Source organism: Melospiza georgiana, chromosome Z (assembly GCF_028018845.1).
Source record: "Melospiza georgiana isolate bMelGeo1 chromosome Z, bMelGeo1.pri, whole genome shotgun sequence".
Taxonomy (NCBI): domain Eukaryota; kingdom Metazoa; phylum Chordata; class Aves; order Passeriformes; family Passerellidae; genus Melospiza; species Melospiza georgiana.
In genome coordinates this window covers 51,552,440-51,567,880 of record NC_080465.1, presented here as the reverse complement: position 1 = coordinate 51,567,880, position 15,441 = coordinate 51,552,440, and the positions used below count along the sequence as shown (strand labels likewise).

General features: G+C 35.3%; 1 protein-coding gene across 1 annotated transcript in view; it reads right to left on the bottom strand.

Annotated features, from left to right (window-relative positions):
- Positions 1–15,441, bottom strand: part of HCN1 (hyperpolarization activated cyclic nucleotide gated potassium channel 1) — a 194,301-nt gene that overhangs the window by 80,436 nt on the left and 98,424 nt on the right. Inside the window, exon 3 of the mRNA XM_058044301.1 lies at positions 11,844–12,005. Within this exon, the coding sequence (XP_057900284.1) occupies positions 11,844–12,005 (162 nt within the window). The remainder of the gene's footprint in view (positions 1–11,843; positions 12,006–15,441) is intronic.

Here is a 15,441-nt window from a genome sequence, read left to right as displayed (position 1 = left end):
TTTGCACGTGGATGTTTGCAATGACCAGTGGCTCCATTTGTCCTGAGGTTTGTTTGTGAGAACCAGCACTAAGAGAGAAAGGCATCCCAAAATTTCACTTCAGCTGACTTCAGGTATTTCATTTTGATAGCTAAGTGAGTTGGCAGGTCTCCCTAGGCTCCCTACACAGTCAGTAAAAATCTGACTTCTGCAGATGGTGATTCAGAGTAGAATGTTAATGCAGGTGTTCTTTATCACCTCCAGGGGAGAATTTCTCTTTCCATAAGCTGCCCAGGATCCTATTCAGCTAAAGCTGCATCCATTATCTTCCTGAGCTTCCCTACTGGGCATACCTCTGTTTTCACGGATAGACTTGACACCCCATTTCTTCCTAGCTCCAATCCAGAGGAGAAAGTAAAACTCCCTAGAACAGTCTCTTCTCTCAAGCTCTGGTTTTATTTTATGATCCATGTTTTTTCTCTTGCAACTGAACTTTGCAGTCAGATCAGGACATGAGTTTGCCCTTGCAAGTCTGACAAAAGTCAGAGGGGCTCTGTAAGAGGTGCTGCAGATTTGACTCGGTGAATTCTGTTCCAGCACACTGGATTTAATGAAAGCATCTTACAGAGACATGGTATCATAAACCATAGATAGGAGCCGGTGAAAGACAAAAAAAGATTCCAAATGAGAACAGAGGAATGCTTAGAATGCAAACACCATAATTATTTACTTATATGGATAAAGTTATACAGCAGAGAGCATGCAGTGAGACAAAAAGAGTTCTTGGATTCAGGGCACATATTTGTAAATCTGTTTATTGAAAGTATGACATTTACCTTGCTTGTAAAATGTTGGGAAGGATGTTAAACTGGAAACATCTAAAAGGACTCAGATTCTAAGGAAAAGGGCATATATTTACCCAAAAATTGCATTATCTAACATGCAAATGGTTGGAAACCTTTCTTAGCTAGAACCTTCATGTTAACTGGGAACCTGCTACATTTCAAGATTGATTTTAAAAATTTGATAATTGACAGCATATCTATTTAATGTTAAGCAGAATCAAAAGAATAGCCTTTTTTTTTTTTACTTAGTTTGTCAAAACAAAGTAATAAAACCACTCACTTCAGATAGGCTCAGTTAAACTTGTCTTGAAACCAATACCACAGCAATGTTTGAATCTTTTAATAAATTTAGCAAACCACAGCACTCTGCACATACATGGCACTCACTCTGAACAGGGACAAACAACAATCATTTGTTTTTTATAATAACCATGATTTGCATCCTCCAAGCACATAGGGCAGACAAGTTTAAGCTGAGTTACAGATAAAAACAGTCTGTAACTCCCTTGTAAACATTACAGAGTGAAGTTTCTTTTAAATCAGGTTTCAAATGGTCTTGAATCTAATCTCTGAATCTAATTTCAGATCACATGGCTATTTCTTCCTTCTGAAATTTACATCAAAAATCCCAAAATTTGCGTTAAAAAATAAAATATACTAAAGTATTTTTCAAATCCAACCTTTATAGTTAAAACTGCGAAAAAGAACAAGGTCACTCAGTGGAGGGAAGGTCATCAGAGGATATACATCAAGGCAGCTTTTATTCTTCAAAACAGCAAAGTACCATGCTTTTTTTTTTACTATCTTTTAAAATGAAATTGAGAGTCATTATTGATTAGCAACACACGTTATAATGCATTTGGGTGTGTTTTTGATACCATATTTAGTTTCTAATTCAGATTTTGCATTCAATGTTACCACTGTAAGTGAATATGGCATTTAAATGGCATTTTTCTGTCTTTAACATTATTAATGAGAAAGTTTTTAGAGTATGTTCTAGACAGTTTCTGGGCAGATGTCTATGTATTTACTGTGTGGGTAAGTAGTGAGCACTTTCTTATACAAAGTTTGAAGGATTTTAAAAGCAAAAGAGTAAAAACAACAATCTTTTTTTAAAGCCTAGAAACCCTTCATCTTTTATTTATCTGTACACATGCCAACTTTATGTTTCCTCAAATCATGTTGCAATGGTTGAATGCACTGGCTCACGCTTAGAAAAAACCCAACTTCTACCTCAGATGTTCTATTTCTATTTAAACTGTCGCATTCCTTCTTTCTGCTCCCCACGTCACTCTGTGTGTGTGGGAGGGTTTCCTTCACAAAAATGCAAGAAGAGTGGCTCAGGTTTAGTATATTTTATTGATCTGCAAAGCATGTTTACTTAGGGAGCAATACACTATTAAATCTAAAGGCACTTTCTCTCAGCATTTATATGTTTGCATAAACAGCTTCTTTGTCAAGATACAGAACGCAAAAATGTAAGGGAATCTCATCCTTGTTTATTCATACAACTCAAAAATTAATTAACTCATTCATCTCAAGTTTTATATGCACAAAAGTGTATATAGCAGCAGGACGGTCTAGCTGCAAGAGTAAAGCCATGATAGTCAGTGTTAGAGAGTAACAAGAAGGTAAAAGCACATTTAAATAGTCTGTATTGCATCTGTGTTTCATATAGAGAGATGGTGGTAAAGGATAGGCAGCATTTAGGTGAATGGCATGGCCTATGAGAGCTAGACATCTGCATAGGTCCAACAAATTCCAGGGTCAAATCTGTCCTTACTTACTGGAAATGTAGCATGCCTACCCATTCTCCAAAATGTACATTTCCAAGGTGAGCTCTTGCATTTTCTTATCGCACAAATCTTAGTTTCATTTTACTCCCAGCAAAGGCTTTTATCAAGGATGATAAACTTAATTTCTGAACACCCGGAAAAAGCTATTAAAATAGACAGGAAACTTCCTCAAATATTCTTCTGTCAACATAGTTCTAGCAACATTTAGCTGAGTTTAGGTTTGCCATAACTTTTCCAGCTGTATCTAAGAGAAAAAAATTAAGTCTTTCACTATTAGAGATAAGGAGAGGGGTATTACATGTTACTGCAAAGAGTGACAAATGAGTGGTACACTGCCTTTATTCCTGAGCAGTACCCAATTACTCTTTGTAAAACTGAACTAGCAGTCTGAGTGCACTCCACTTGAAAATATCACTCCTAAGTAGACAGCTGTTCAAAACCAGTCATGTTAATTCTCTCCCTATCTATACAATGTAGATAATCCTGTTTTGACCGTATGTACTATTGTCAAAGTGCTACCCTCAATTGCAAGCTAACTTTATCGTCTTCCGAATATAAAAGATCAAGTGCAGTGACTAAAATGATGAATGTGATGGATTAGAAAGGGAGCATGAGTCATTGGTGAAGAATATGGGCATTGTTTTCTTATCTCATTCAAATGCCAACTTCTGGCTTTCTAAGAGGTTGTTTCAAAGCAACTCTCTCATGTTAGCAGTACCCCAAAATACAGGGAATATTGTCTTGTTAAACAAGGCATCATAGTGTGTATCTCTCTCTGCTCCACTCCACTTCGCAGGAGACTGTCATGATTATTTCATAATAAACAATAGTGATTCAAAACAAAGAGAAGAGATTAGGTCAATGTCAATAATGTTTGCTTTTTTTTAATTTGAGGGGAAAAGGTTTTACTTTTGCACCTAAATTACATGGCTGAGTACATTATTTATGCAAGATTATTTTGAGAAATACTAATAAATTTTTTATGATAACATTCCTTTTCCCCTCACATGAGGAAAACAAACCCAGTGAAAATTATTAAACATGGCACATGGCCAGAGAAAGTCTCACCATAGGGCTTGGTTCTTTTCCTTATGTTGTTAATAATATCTGTTAAATGAACAAGTATAAAAAACAAGATAGCAGAAAGAAAGCAAAATATATATAAAGGGCATTCAGTATTTTAAGCTACTGATACTAAAAGTATTCATTGCTTGCTTTTACAAATAATATGTAAACATCTGTACACATATCTAGAAATTATTAAAAATTTACTCATTAGCAACAAAATTAATAAATAAACATAATAAATAAGATGCTGTATATTTCAGAAAATATGAAGATTCTCCTATGTAAAATCTTGTCCATAATTTCTATTAGACTCAATTTTCTGAAAGTTTTAGGTGTCTATTTGAATTAGTTGAGGTTGAATATGCTCAAATGACTATATAGTGCAGAAAGCAGGAAGAGCAGGAAACAGATGTATGACAGCAATCTTAAAGAAAATTGTCCTATATTTTTAAAAGAGACAAAGTACATGCAGCTCACACCCAAATAAACTGTGCACATCCCTGGTTTATATGTATAAACAGTATGGGCAAAACCATTTCAGACATGAAGGAAAATTAGTAGGCTAAAACAAATGGAAGAAAATATCATGTTATGTTCCTTATGTTTCGGTAACCAGAAATGAATGTAAATTGAGACCTCCAGTTTTATAGGGAAGCTTTTAGGTTCATTCAAATATAAATTAAAGTGAAAAAAAGAAATATTAAAATTTCCTTGAAGAGAGAAGTTCATAAATAACCAGATTTTAAAAAGAAATATTATAAGCCCCTCTTTTCTTCATTTGGGATTTTCGGATTCTAGATTACAGATCCTACAGACTATTGACATAGGTCTGGTAGCCACAGACCTATATCTCAAGTTTCTCATGAGTCAGAGTGACTTGGTTTAAAATTATGTGAATCAGAACAAAGTATCTTGCTTTGATTTTTTTCCAATGTGAAATGTAAGCATTCTAAATGTGCAATTTCAGATGGCCACTTTTTCATGTCTAATTGCATCCCAGTAGAGACTTCTCTCCAGATGCATTTTAAATATTAGAATGAGTCAGATGTTGAATGTGTGATGTGTAGAAAATTCAAATTGGATATGGAAAAAACCATCAGGTAAAAGGTAAAAGCAGTAAAATCAGTGCTGTTGAAAAAAATCTGATTCTGATACTGACCCTTTGACAAAAATATGGACCTTGTGCAAGCCACATTTTTGTACAGTCTTAAATCATATGGATCATCAATTAGGATGTGCATTTTCATTAAGGTTTGCAATGAAAAAGGGGAAGATTTGCTGAAGAACAGCCGTATAGGAATGGTATTCATCTGGATATGTCTACACTGGATTTATTCTGGGAAACCTGGTCTGGCATAAATATTCCAAGAGTTCAGTTTTTGGATACTCCAATCACAAGAGAAAAGGCCACCCAGGGAAATCTACTTCAAAGTAATTTTTTCACATTTATATTCCAGTTCAATCCAGAGTACAACTACATGCAGATAAACATTTTAAATTTACAGAGCAAAACAGACTGATCCAGATCCCCCCAGAACAAAAGGAACACTCTCTTCTACAACAGAGAATCTGCTTTTAGCCATGTGGTGCTTATAACACCTCCTGAATATTTACTCCAGGGTAAATGTGGGATACAACATCCTAAAACATGATAGGCCCGATTTATGTTTTTACTTTAGTTCACATTTTTTACTAAAGAAATGGCTTAGCACACACTTTATGAAGTCTGTTATTTTTCCCTTGAATGTCTATCAAACACAACAGAAGACTTTACAATTTTATGTGCAATTTCTTCTATTCTTTCAGGTGTAAGGCTTACATAAAATATTTTGTAGTTTACAGTTACCAGAAATCCCTTCACAATATACTTCAGCATTAGCATTTATGAGTTGTGTTGATTCTTGAGAGAGAAACGTGGAAGCCAAATTTTGATGACAAATAAAGCAAGTTCTTCCTTGCATCTGCTCCTTGACATATTTCTACTAGCTCTTTCGAAAATACAGAAAAACCATGGAAATAAGTTAGAATCTTTTAAGTGTATCAACTTGCTTTTCTATGCTCCCTCTAAATGATTGTTTCATTATTCTCATCCCATATAGGGAAGACCAGCTTTCTATCAGAAAGAAACAGAAGCATGCAAGGCAGCCAACTAATTCATTAGAGAAGTCATCCTCCTTAGCACCTATTATCACATCAGAAACAGAGTGCTACAATCAACACTTACAAACCTGTCTGAATTTAGATCCTTCCATTAGGCACTAATATCTACTAAAATAACTATCACCAGCAGCATTAAATAATTACACCAATACTAGAGCATTAGTTTTAAGCATTTTAGTGAGAGTAAGGTAAAGCGGCAGGGCTTATGACAATAGCTGAGTTTGCAATGCTGAACAGTTCTCACAGTTGGTGGAGTTCTGTGATTACAGCTGGGGACACCTTCTCTGAATGACTATTCTCCCTTTTGAGGAAGTTATAATCCAGATATTAAAGTATAACTTTCCCTATTTTTAAACTTCTAAAAAGTTTTAAACCTCCCTGTAATTGATTTTGTACCTTTATTTTTCTGTTCTTATGGTTTTACATCTGAATTAGCTCATGGCCTTAAGACAATAAAGTAACATTTATAATCTGAGAAGACATTAATGGCAGAAATAATATACAGGAAAAAAAAGAATTCTCAGTAACTGTAAGGCTGGGGAAATCTAATAACTGTTTTTAACTAAGCACATCAGAAATCTAATGTCAAAAACACAGTCTAAAGTATATGAGACATCAGAAAATGTACAGAATATTACACCAAAGAGGTTGGAAGGAAACAAGGAGTTTGGAAAGAAAAATTATTAAAATTATTACTACTTGCCATTCTAGGCCTGCAAAAGCAGACTAACTACTAAGCTGTCAGAGAACAGAATAAAGCATAAATGAAAACCTATGTGGGCTTCCTAGATTCTCAGCAGTTGTAGTAAAAATGAGAATCTGATTTGTTTTCCCCTTCATTGATCACGACACACTGAGTTAAATCAACAGTGTCCTCAGATACCCTATTTCTCTAGTCCCCACTAGCTTGGCATAAAATTTTGGTATCGCAGTTAATGCATGTCCTCAGTCTGCATTAAACCTACCAGTGTCATTTAGCACTGCACAGCCACAGATTTTTCCTCTGCACTTTCTGTTATGGAAAAACCACAAATTAATGTATTTTCCTGAGCTAATATATTTTTAGGCCTATCACTTCATGCCAGACCAGTGAAACAGGTCATTACTTCATCATCTTAATGCAGGAGGAAGCCGACTGACCTCAGTGACTAGGTCAGTGCTGAGGGCAGGACAGACCAGCAACTGAATTCCCAGCAGCTGCACACAGAAATATAATTACTCACTGTAGATTAAAAAACCTGTGTGTCTCAGTCCTAAGGATGTCAGTTACATACTTTTGTTACTGATACGACTGCATTTTCAAATTGTGTTGTAAACAGAGTATCTGACTTGAGCAATTCCACTAATTTTGATCCCAGCCTATCTCTGATTTGTAATTTCACACTTTTATCTGTTCCAAGATGCACTTCACTAACTAAATGGACACACATTAATATAAATATATGAGTAAAAAGTACATTAGAATAATAGTATACCGCATCAAATCCTTGGAACCTCTAGGAATCAGGTGATTCCCATATGGTCCATATTTTTAAAGTACCCAATATAAGATTAAAATGTACTCAGAAATATTTGTGAAGCTCTAAATTATGATTATCACATAATGATCAAATGCAGAAAAATCTCATGAGAAAATTAGCTTCCCTAATTGCCAACTATAGGGAAGAAAGTGCTAAGCTGGTGTATTATCAAAAAGGACAAAACCCAATGAAGAATAACATATCAAAATAACTATAATGAAATCCTTGAGCTCCAATAAGTAAAGCAGAGATCTTACTGGAAAAAAAAAAGTAATTGTGTAATTGAAAATGGTGCTCATACGTAAGAAATGTTGATATTTAAAATTATAGTTTTGGGTAGTATACTAAATAGCTTTTTTATATATTACATGTATGTTAGCATAGTTCTTAGGGCATTATAAATCCTAACCATCTCCCGCCTTTCTGAATTTCCCTATCAAATATTAATTTAAGAAATTCATTTTATAATGAGAGAGACTTCCAGATTCTACAGCAGAAATTCCCAAATTCTTTTACTAGCAATGCTGATACCATCAGAGATGAAGAAGGTCTGATTTCTATCGCCCCTGAGGAAGTTATGAGACACAAATGGGCATCAATACAATGCAAAATCCCAGGTTACTAAATTCATCCTAGAACACCCCAAGAGCTGTAAACAATCCAACTGCAAGGACAGAAAGGAAAAGACAAAACAAAATAAATCAGAGTACCTGAAGGGCTCTTGCTGAGCAAACATTGGCTGACTGCCAGGGGAAATGCCAGAAAAGTAAGGCATTCCAAAAGCTTCACAGTCTCTTTTGGCTTTTAAAAAATTCACCATTCCAGTTAAATTCTCCACTACACTTTTATTTCACGAAGGGAACATTATAAATAAAAAGATCTGTAAAGCCCAGGTAAATGCCTTGTTTAAGGGACCATATGTTTTCCTAACCATATGCCTAATTATTGCAAATACAGACAGGAACGTATAGGTGTATAGGTTGGGAATCTTCAGATATTGTTAGTAATGATCTGCTGCAAGGTATGCTTTATTACAGGCTCTGATGTTTAGATAGCCAGATGGCATCAGTGGCTAAAGTGTCATCTCTCATCTGTACTTGCCTAGAAACCCTCCCCATATAAGACATGACTGGGTGAGTTCATCAGCTGGGAGCCACACACTGGTTTTGCAATTACTGCACCTGAAACTGAATGCAGAATCTTGGTTTGCATAGACTGACTATAGCAGAGGACCACTGTGCTTTTCTGGTTTTGTGTGTACCTAGTGTTTTGTGTGTATCTGAAAGTTTCAGTCTTAATTTTTTAAGGAACTACTGGCTCAAACTCTGAGGCATGACAAAAATGTTTAGTCTATGAGTCATTATGGAAGGACACTAGTCTAAAGCAATGCAGATCAGAAAGCTGAGGATAAATCACACAGGGAGCTGCAGATAATAGGCTTTCTGAACCAAGGAGAAATTAGGCAGCATCATTAAGAAAGTCTGTGAAACTTCTTCAGAAAAGACCTTCTTTAGGAATTAAAAAAGCCTAGTGTTTAAAAAAACTAAAATGACATCAAAGAGCTATATTCCCTCCTACAAGTAATTTACTCTTATTTTGTCTGTAATGGATGGGCTGGAATGTGACTCTAAGTGGGGGGGACATGGGGAGGGAAACAGCTGCTACTTACTTTCATATTATATTTACCAATGTTCTTATTTTTAATGCCCAGTACACTGATATTCTGGAAGATGTCAGCTCTGGCAGTCATTTTATTGCAAGATGAGGGCCTAGGTTAGGAACTGCCAAGAGGTTCAAGCTGAGAGTACAGATACAATATGGGCTTATAATTATTACCATGGCAGAGAGTATAGCAATGTGATCTGAACATTTTGTTGAACTACTTAGGTTGTAGGTTAGTACAGTGTTAACCAGGGGTGATCTTAACCCCTTTTCAGAGAGGGCTTTCAATTTTATTGTCTCCTTTGTGTTGCACTATGAGGTTTTTGTAACCTTTCAAAGACAAAAATCCAACTAATTTGTTTTGTTTTAATTTCATTCAGTCACATTGTTCAAAAAGGTAGCAAGCAACCTGCAACCTGGGCTCATTTTCCTATTTCTCTATGACATTAAATTTAATCTACATTATTTCCCTTTACAGTATTTATAAATTAAAACCATGAGCATGCCTTAGGCATTTGGATACTTTCGTGTATCAGTTCAGACAGATGAAACAGCTTTCAAGACAAGGCTGTTAAAAGTTCTTTCAGTCTGCCGCCTGAAGCAACTAATGTGCAAGACAGAACGGAGCTATGGACTGGAAGAGTAGGCTGGGTTGTGTCAGCTGAGGAGACACCATGTCATCCTTCCGACTTCCTTACTTCCTTTATTAACAGATTATCTGCAAAAGCTTTGACTTGCCACTGACTTACATTTTGGAAAAACTGACTTTTTTCTGGCTGAGCTCACATTGGTTTAAATAAGTCTTCAAGCCAGTGACCACAATTAATGAGTTTAAAATTTTACTTAGCGTCCAAACCCCACTATCAGGTGCATTCATTTCAGTATCAAAAGTTAAAATTCAGAGTATATTAAATTTTGATATGTTACAGTATACCAGGAGAGTAAAGTTTCCCCTCTTGCCAAAGCTCTTGCAGTATCAGGAATGTGAAACCCTTTCAAACAAGTTCCCTGTCAGTTACATTCTGAATGCACCAGAAAAGCAGATAACCATCATCATCATCATCATCATCAACCTCCTCCTGTTTCCACTATCATTTCAGAGGACTGATATCCCATGACAGCTTCACTGTCTTTTTTTAGTGTTAAAGAATTCATCCCCAGAGCCTGGAAAACAACTAGGAAATGTCCTGTAACACCATGACACATGTAGAAAGGTCAATATGTTTTCCCTAAGAGTGGTCTTAAATATGCTCCTGATTCCAGGCTGGCATCCCACCTCTCTTTCTCTTGCCTCTGGCCTAAAAGACTGTTTATGCTGTGAACTTTATATTCAAATTTCTCCCCAATGTCCATTCAAAATAAACAACAAATTCAGTTGCTGATAAAAAAAAAATTTAGTGCTGCAAATTTCAGAAAGGATCTTTCTAAGTTTATGTGGATAGTAGAGAGAGAATATTGTTTCCATAAAAAAAAAAGCCCTGAATGTGGGTAGATAGAAAAAAGGGTCTGAGCATGGGCATAATGTGTACAGCTTTCTTAAGACTGAACGTAGCTCTTAAGGAGCAGAGAGAATTTAAAAGTTTAGTGTTTTCTAAAAGTTAAATACTTCAATTAAGTGTAATCCAAGACTTCTTTTCATTTGCTAGCATGATTTTCATCCAGATCTTTAAAAAGCTGGTAGAAAATTTATGCTTTGTAAACATGAATGGAGGATGTTAGAAAGCAGAACACAGAATACAGCAGAATGGAAAGATGTGCCAGTCAGCACTATGGTGACCTACTTTTATTGTAGCAATTCCATTTTTGAAGACATGTCAGTATTTTTTTAGAAAAGCAGGCACAATGAGGTGTCAGCAAACATGCTGGTTATCATTAAAGATGTTGCCTGATGACTGCAAATACTTGTCTGTATGACTGACAGGCTTAGTCAAGGAGCTCCCACATTAATGTGCAGTATCATGTCCCTAAAGGAACAAATACTGCTATGGTTCTACAGTAGGAATATGTGACACTGAGCAAGATGCCCATCTACAATAAAGGTGATGGTTTATGGTTCCTTAGATTGCAAAAACTGGAGAGACACGTACTTTCAGATCACCAATGAGAGAGCTGTTTGGGGCTTTTTGTTTTGGCTTTAGACCCATTCCAACAATTTCACTGCATCTCCTATAAAAATGTTCTGTATACTGCCAAATTATCTGACTTGATTAAAAAAAAAAAGTATTTTTCACAGCCATTGTCCTTTAAATAGAAAGTCATTACCCATCCTTATAAATAACGCAGTCACATTCTGTCCTTGAACATTCTGTTCCCACACAGAAAACTATCCTACAACTGACTCTATTTATCTTATTTTACTTATAAAAATCTTGATCTGTGTGTTTGAAACAATGGATCATTACACAACTCAGAAGTTTACAAACTGAGGATAACATTACATGAAACTAATGCCAATAATCTACCTTCAGTAGCATTGTGAAACTATGGCCTAAACTGAAAGCAGTGGTGAACTGAGTGTTTCCATATTTCTATTTATTTTTTTTTAGGGAATAAGGGTTAGTAAACTAGGATGACTTTAAAACTTAAAGTATTTTCTGGCTCACTTACTGACAGTGAATCAATATCATTTTATTGACCATGAGGACTACAAAACAAACTTTAGTTCATTAGCAAGTGAGCCAAGAAAATATGAATAAATTGAATAAATTGCAGGGCAGCATATTACTAGGCATGTGTTTTTACACTAAATTCTGAAGCTAACTGTTTAGAAAAATAATGTTTAGAAAGCACAATGAAAAATGAACAATACTTACAACCATACCGTTTAGGGACACCCAGCAATCTGGTGGGAAATCCTGAAGTAATGGTACTAAAAACTGTAGACAACCATCCCAGTGGCACAGCAGGAGCATCATTCCAATCAGATTAAAGATTCTCACCACTGCACTGGCCAGATCGTATGTCATGTGGAAAATCTGCAGACAAAAATTACAGGTGATGTACATGTTGCAAATCAGAAATCAAACTCATTTAATTCTCGTCAGGCAGCTTAAAGGAAAAGAAGTGTCATCCTGAACTTCTAAAAAAGGTGAGGTTTCTAAGGCAGGATCATTAATTTGAGCACATTAATTTTAGCAGAGAACCATACTGACACACCTGACTCTTGGCTGCATGCCAGTGTTATGTAAGCTCCTGAAAAAGGCATATATTGGATAGAAGTCACCCACTAAAATGTTTTCTAAAAACCTCCTCCTCCTTTCAATTGAAGCAAGACTCACAAATTAAAAAATACCTCATAAAGCTAGTGATAACATTACTCACCTATGAGTTTGGTATCTAAATACCCAGAAGTTTCGGGAGATTTAATGATCCCTTCAGAAGATTCATTTTTGCATTTATTACCTTCTAAAATGCACAAAATTCTGAGTGAAGAATTACATTTTTTGTCTTCTACTTTTATACTTTTAATCCAATTTGTATATACCAGTCATCAATCAAAATGACAAAAATGTAGCTGATAGCTCTTAATAATTAGCATTTCCCTAAAATGCTGATAATCCCATGGCTACTACATAGGCTACTGTTGTAGATAAATTCATATCAATTTAATACAGTAAGTTGGATTTCAATGTGTTCCTCTGTTCTTTCGACACAAACCATTTACATCTGAAAAGTGTCTTACAGTAAATCACATGTGAAATTCTCAAAAACAACAGAGACATTTTTAAGTTTGTCATGGGCAAATTTGCTGGACAGAATTTGCATAAAGAGCACTAGTCAGCTGTTGATATAGTACGAAAAAATGCATTTAGCATTGCTCTGCTATATTGGTTTTAATGTACTTCCAATCTATCAATACAGACATATTTCATACTTCTTACACAAGTCAACCAACTAAAGATAAATATATGACATTGTAATATGCATAACTATCAAGAGTTATATTTAGAAACTAAAGAATGTGAAGTTGGTGTTGTGTAGAATTTTAAGTATAAAATACTGTTTAGTAGTGTGACTAGACATAGAAACCAGAGGATTTAGGACTGAAAACATCAGATGGCTAGAGATATATGGGCATATTGGTTCATGAAATTTTGCATATTTAAATAAAATAAAAATCACACATAAAAGAGGGAAAGTCTGTGTCCCAAATTTTACATATCTAAACTAAAAGCAGAGGTAAAGTATCCACATTGCAAATGAGTGCAAGTACAAATATGGAGAGCACATTGTGGCGTCTTTAACTTTCTGTTCATGGGAGTTGGTCGTTGTTTGAAAATGGCAGTTTATATTCTGAGTCCCAAAACCTGCATATTAGAAACATACTTCAGACACTAACACTATGTACAAAACATGTTTTTCAGTCTAGGGGGTTTAAAGAGAATGCATTCCAAATTTCAGTTCAACAGCCATTGGAAATAGAGGCTGGTAACATAAATCCTATCCAAATGCCATCTAGCTGCTGTCAAAATTGAGAAGATAACACTGATATTTAGGAGTAGGAAATGGAAATAGTCACTATTATGCATTTTTCTTGCTAAGCAATGGATCTGTGTTACAGCCATTTCAATAGCTTCAGTTTCAGTAGCTGTTATGAACCAAAATAGTGGATGTGTGCACAGAAATTATTTTATTTTGAAGAACTGGAAAAAATAGCAAGGATTTCTACTGGTTTGGAAGACCAGCTCTCATTTGGGTTGTACTTTGTCGACATGGTTCCTATACTACAATTGCAAAGAGCAGGTAATCCCTGATCACATGAAAAGTGTTGAAACTTTTTCCCTCAAGTTTTCCATTAGGCTTTGCAGTAAGAGACCCAGGGAAAGACCTGATTGCCAAAACTCTCCAGAGTTCAAAACCCAGCAATCATATATACCCAAGGCTCTGCATCCTCATCCTGACTCTGCATCTACGGGCTTAGGAACTGCGCTGCTGTGTTTGGGCTCTTCCAGGACTGTCTTATCTTGTCACTGTTTTCTTCAAAGTCTTTGCATTATTAGCGTGCTTCTGCCAAAATGGCCACATACTGCAAGAATGCTAAAAGGTTGGAAATGTTGTATGAACCCAAATCCATCAAAGGAAATGACTGCCAACAGTCTGTGTACAACACTGCAAACCTCCATCATTTCTGAAACTTTGCTCCAGAAGTAGCTTCTGTGAAGCTTAGTGTTAAAATGTTGAAAATGCTTGAACATATCCAGGATATTGTCTAGGCTGCATAACATGGTAATATTTTATCAGCATTTCAAATATACCATTCTTTTATTGCTTATCTTTTGCCTATTATAGCCTAATATTTCTGTAGTCTATCCTAACAACTGTGATGCCTCTGTGCTAAAAAAATTACTCTAACAGAAAAACCTTAAGCAAGTGTTGGAAAAACATTTTAAAAAATCTTTGCATACCCACTCTGCAGTAAATAGTATCTGACAGTTTTTCTTCAAAAAGGAACTTATGGAAATGTGTCTTTCGTTGGAAAAAAAATTTAAATACTGCAAGCATACGTTGTTCAACGTAAACAATAATATTTTCTTGTAGTATTGTATTGACATATTTACACTTAAGGGGTGGGAGGGGTGGGATGTGTTGATTTTTTTAGACTATAGCCAAAATACCCTGTGGACTGAAGTCACATACTGCATGTTTAATGTTCTTCCATTCAGGAATTGATTGTGATACCATGACACATGGAGGAGGAGTAGAAGAAACCAGATTTTTATAGCATTTTTTTGGTAATCACAAATTACAATTCTCGTATTAATGAGATAAACCTCATTAAGACTACCAGGAGATATGTGATGTGTAGTTTTCTCAGAGATAAACTGGAGGACAGAAAAGTAATGCCATTCATTTGAGGAAATGGTGGCTTGCCCATCAGCTGGTCTTCCAGTGGGATAGAAATAAATACAACAAGACCACGAATCAGTTTACCTTGATTTTGCAGAACAGATGTGTGCTGAAATCTCTCTATTTCAACAAGTTTTTTTAACAAGATACTATTCATAACAAAAATAATTCAAGCATTTGCACACAATTAAAGTTAAGCTCCTAAGCCCTTCACTCATGTAGTTAATATAAATGCTTGGATATCATGAAACATTTACCATGCAAAAAATGCCACGGAAATAAGAGGAAATTACAACTGCAAAATCCATTTGAAAATCTGGCCACTTTATTTAGATTCCTAATTTCATACCTAAATATTTAGTTTAACTAGAAAGACAGTAAATTTTGGATGACATATTTCTAAAAAAAATTCTAGAATTACTTAGGATTACTGCTCATGAGAAAAAATTAAAATCCTCCTGAGAACTAACTGTTCCCACAGTTTTGTTTCATATAATAGGAAAAGCTTCATAAATATTTCTCCTTTTTAATTACTACTCAACTTCATTTCAGTTTTTGTTATGT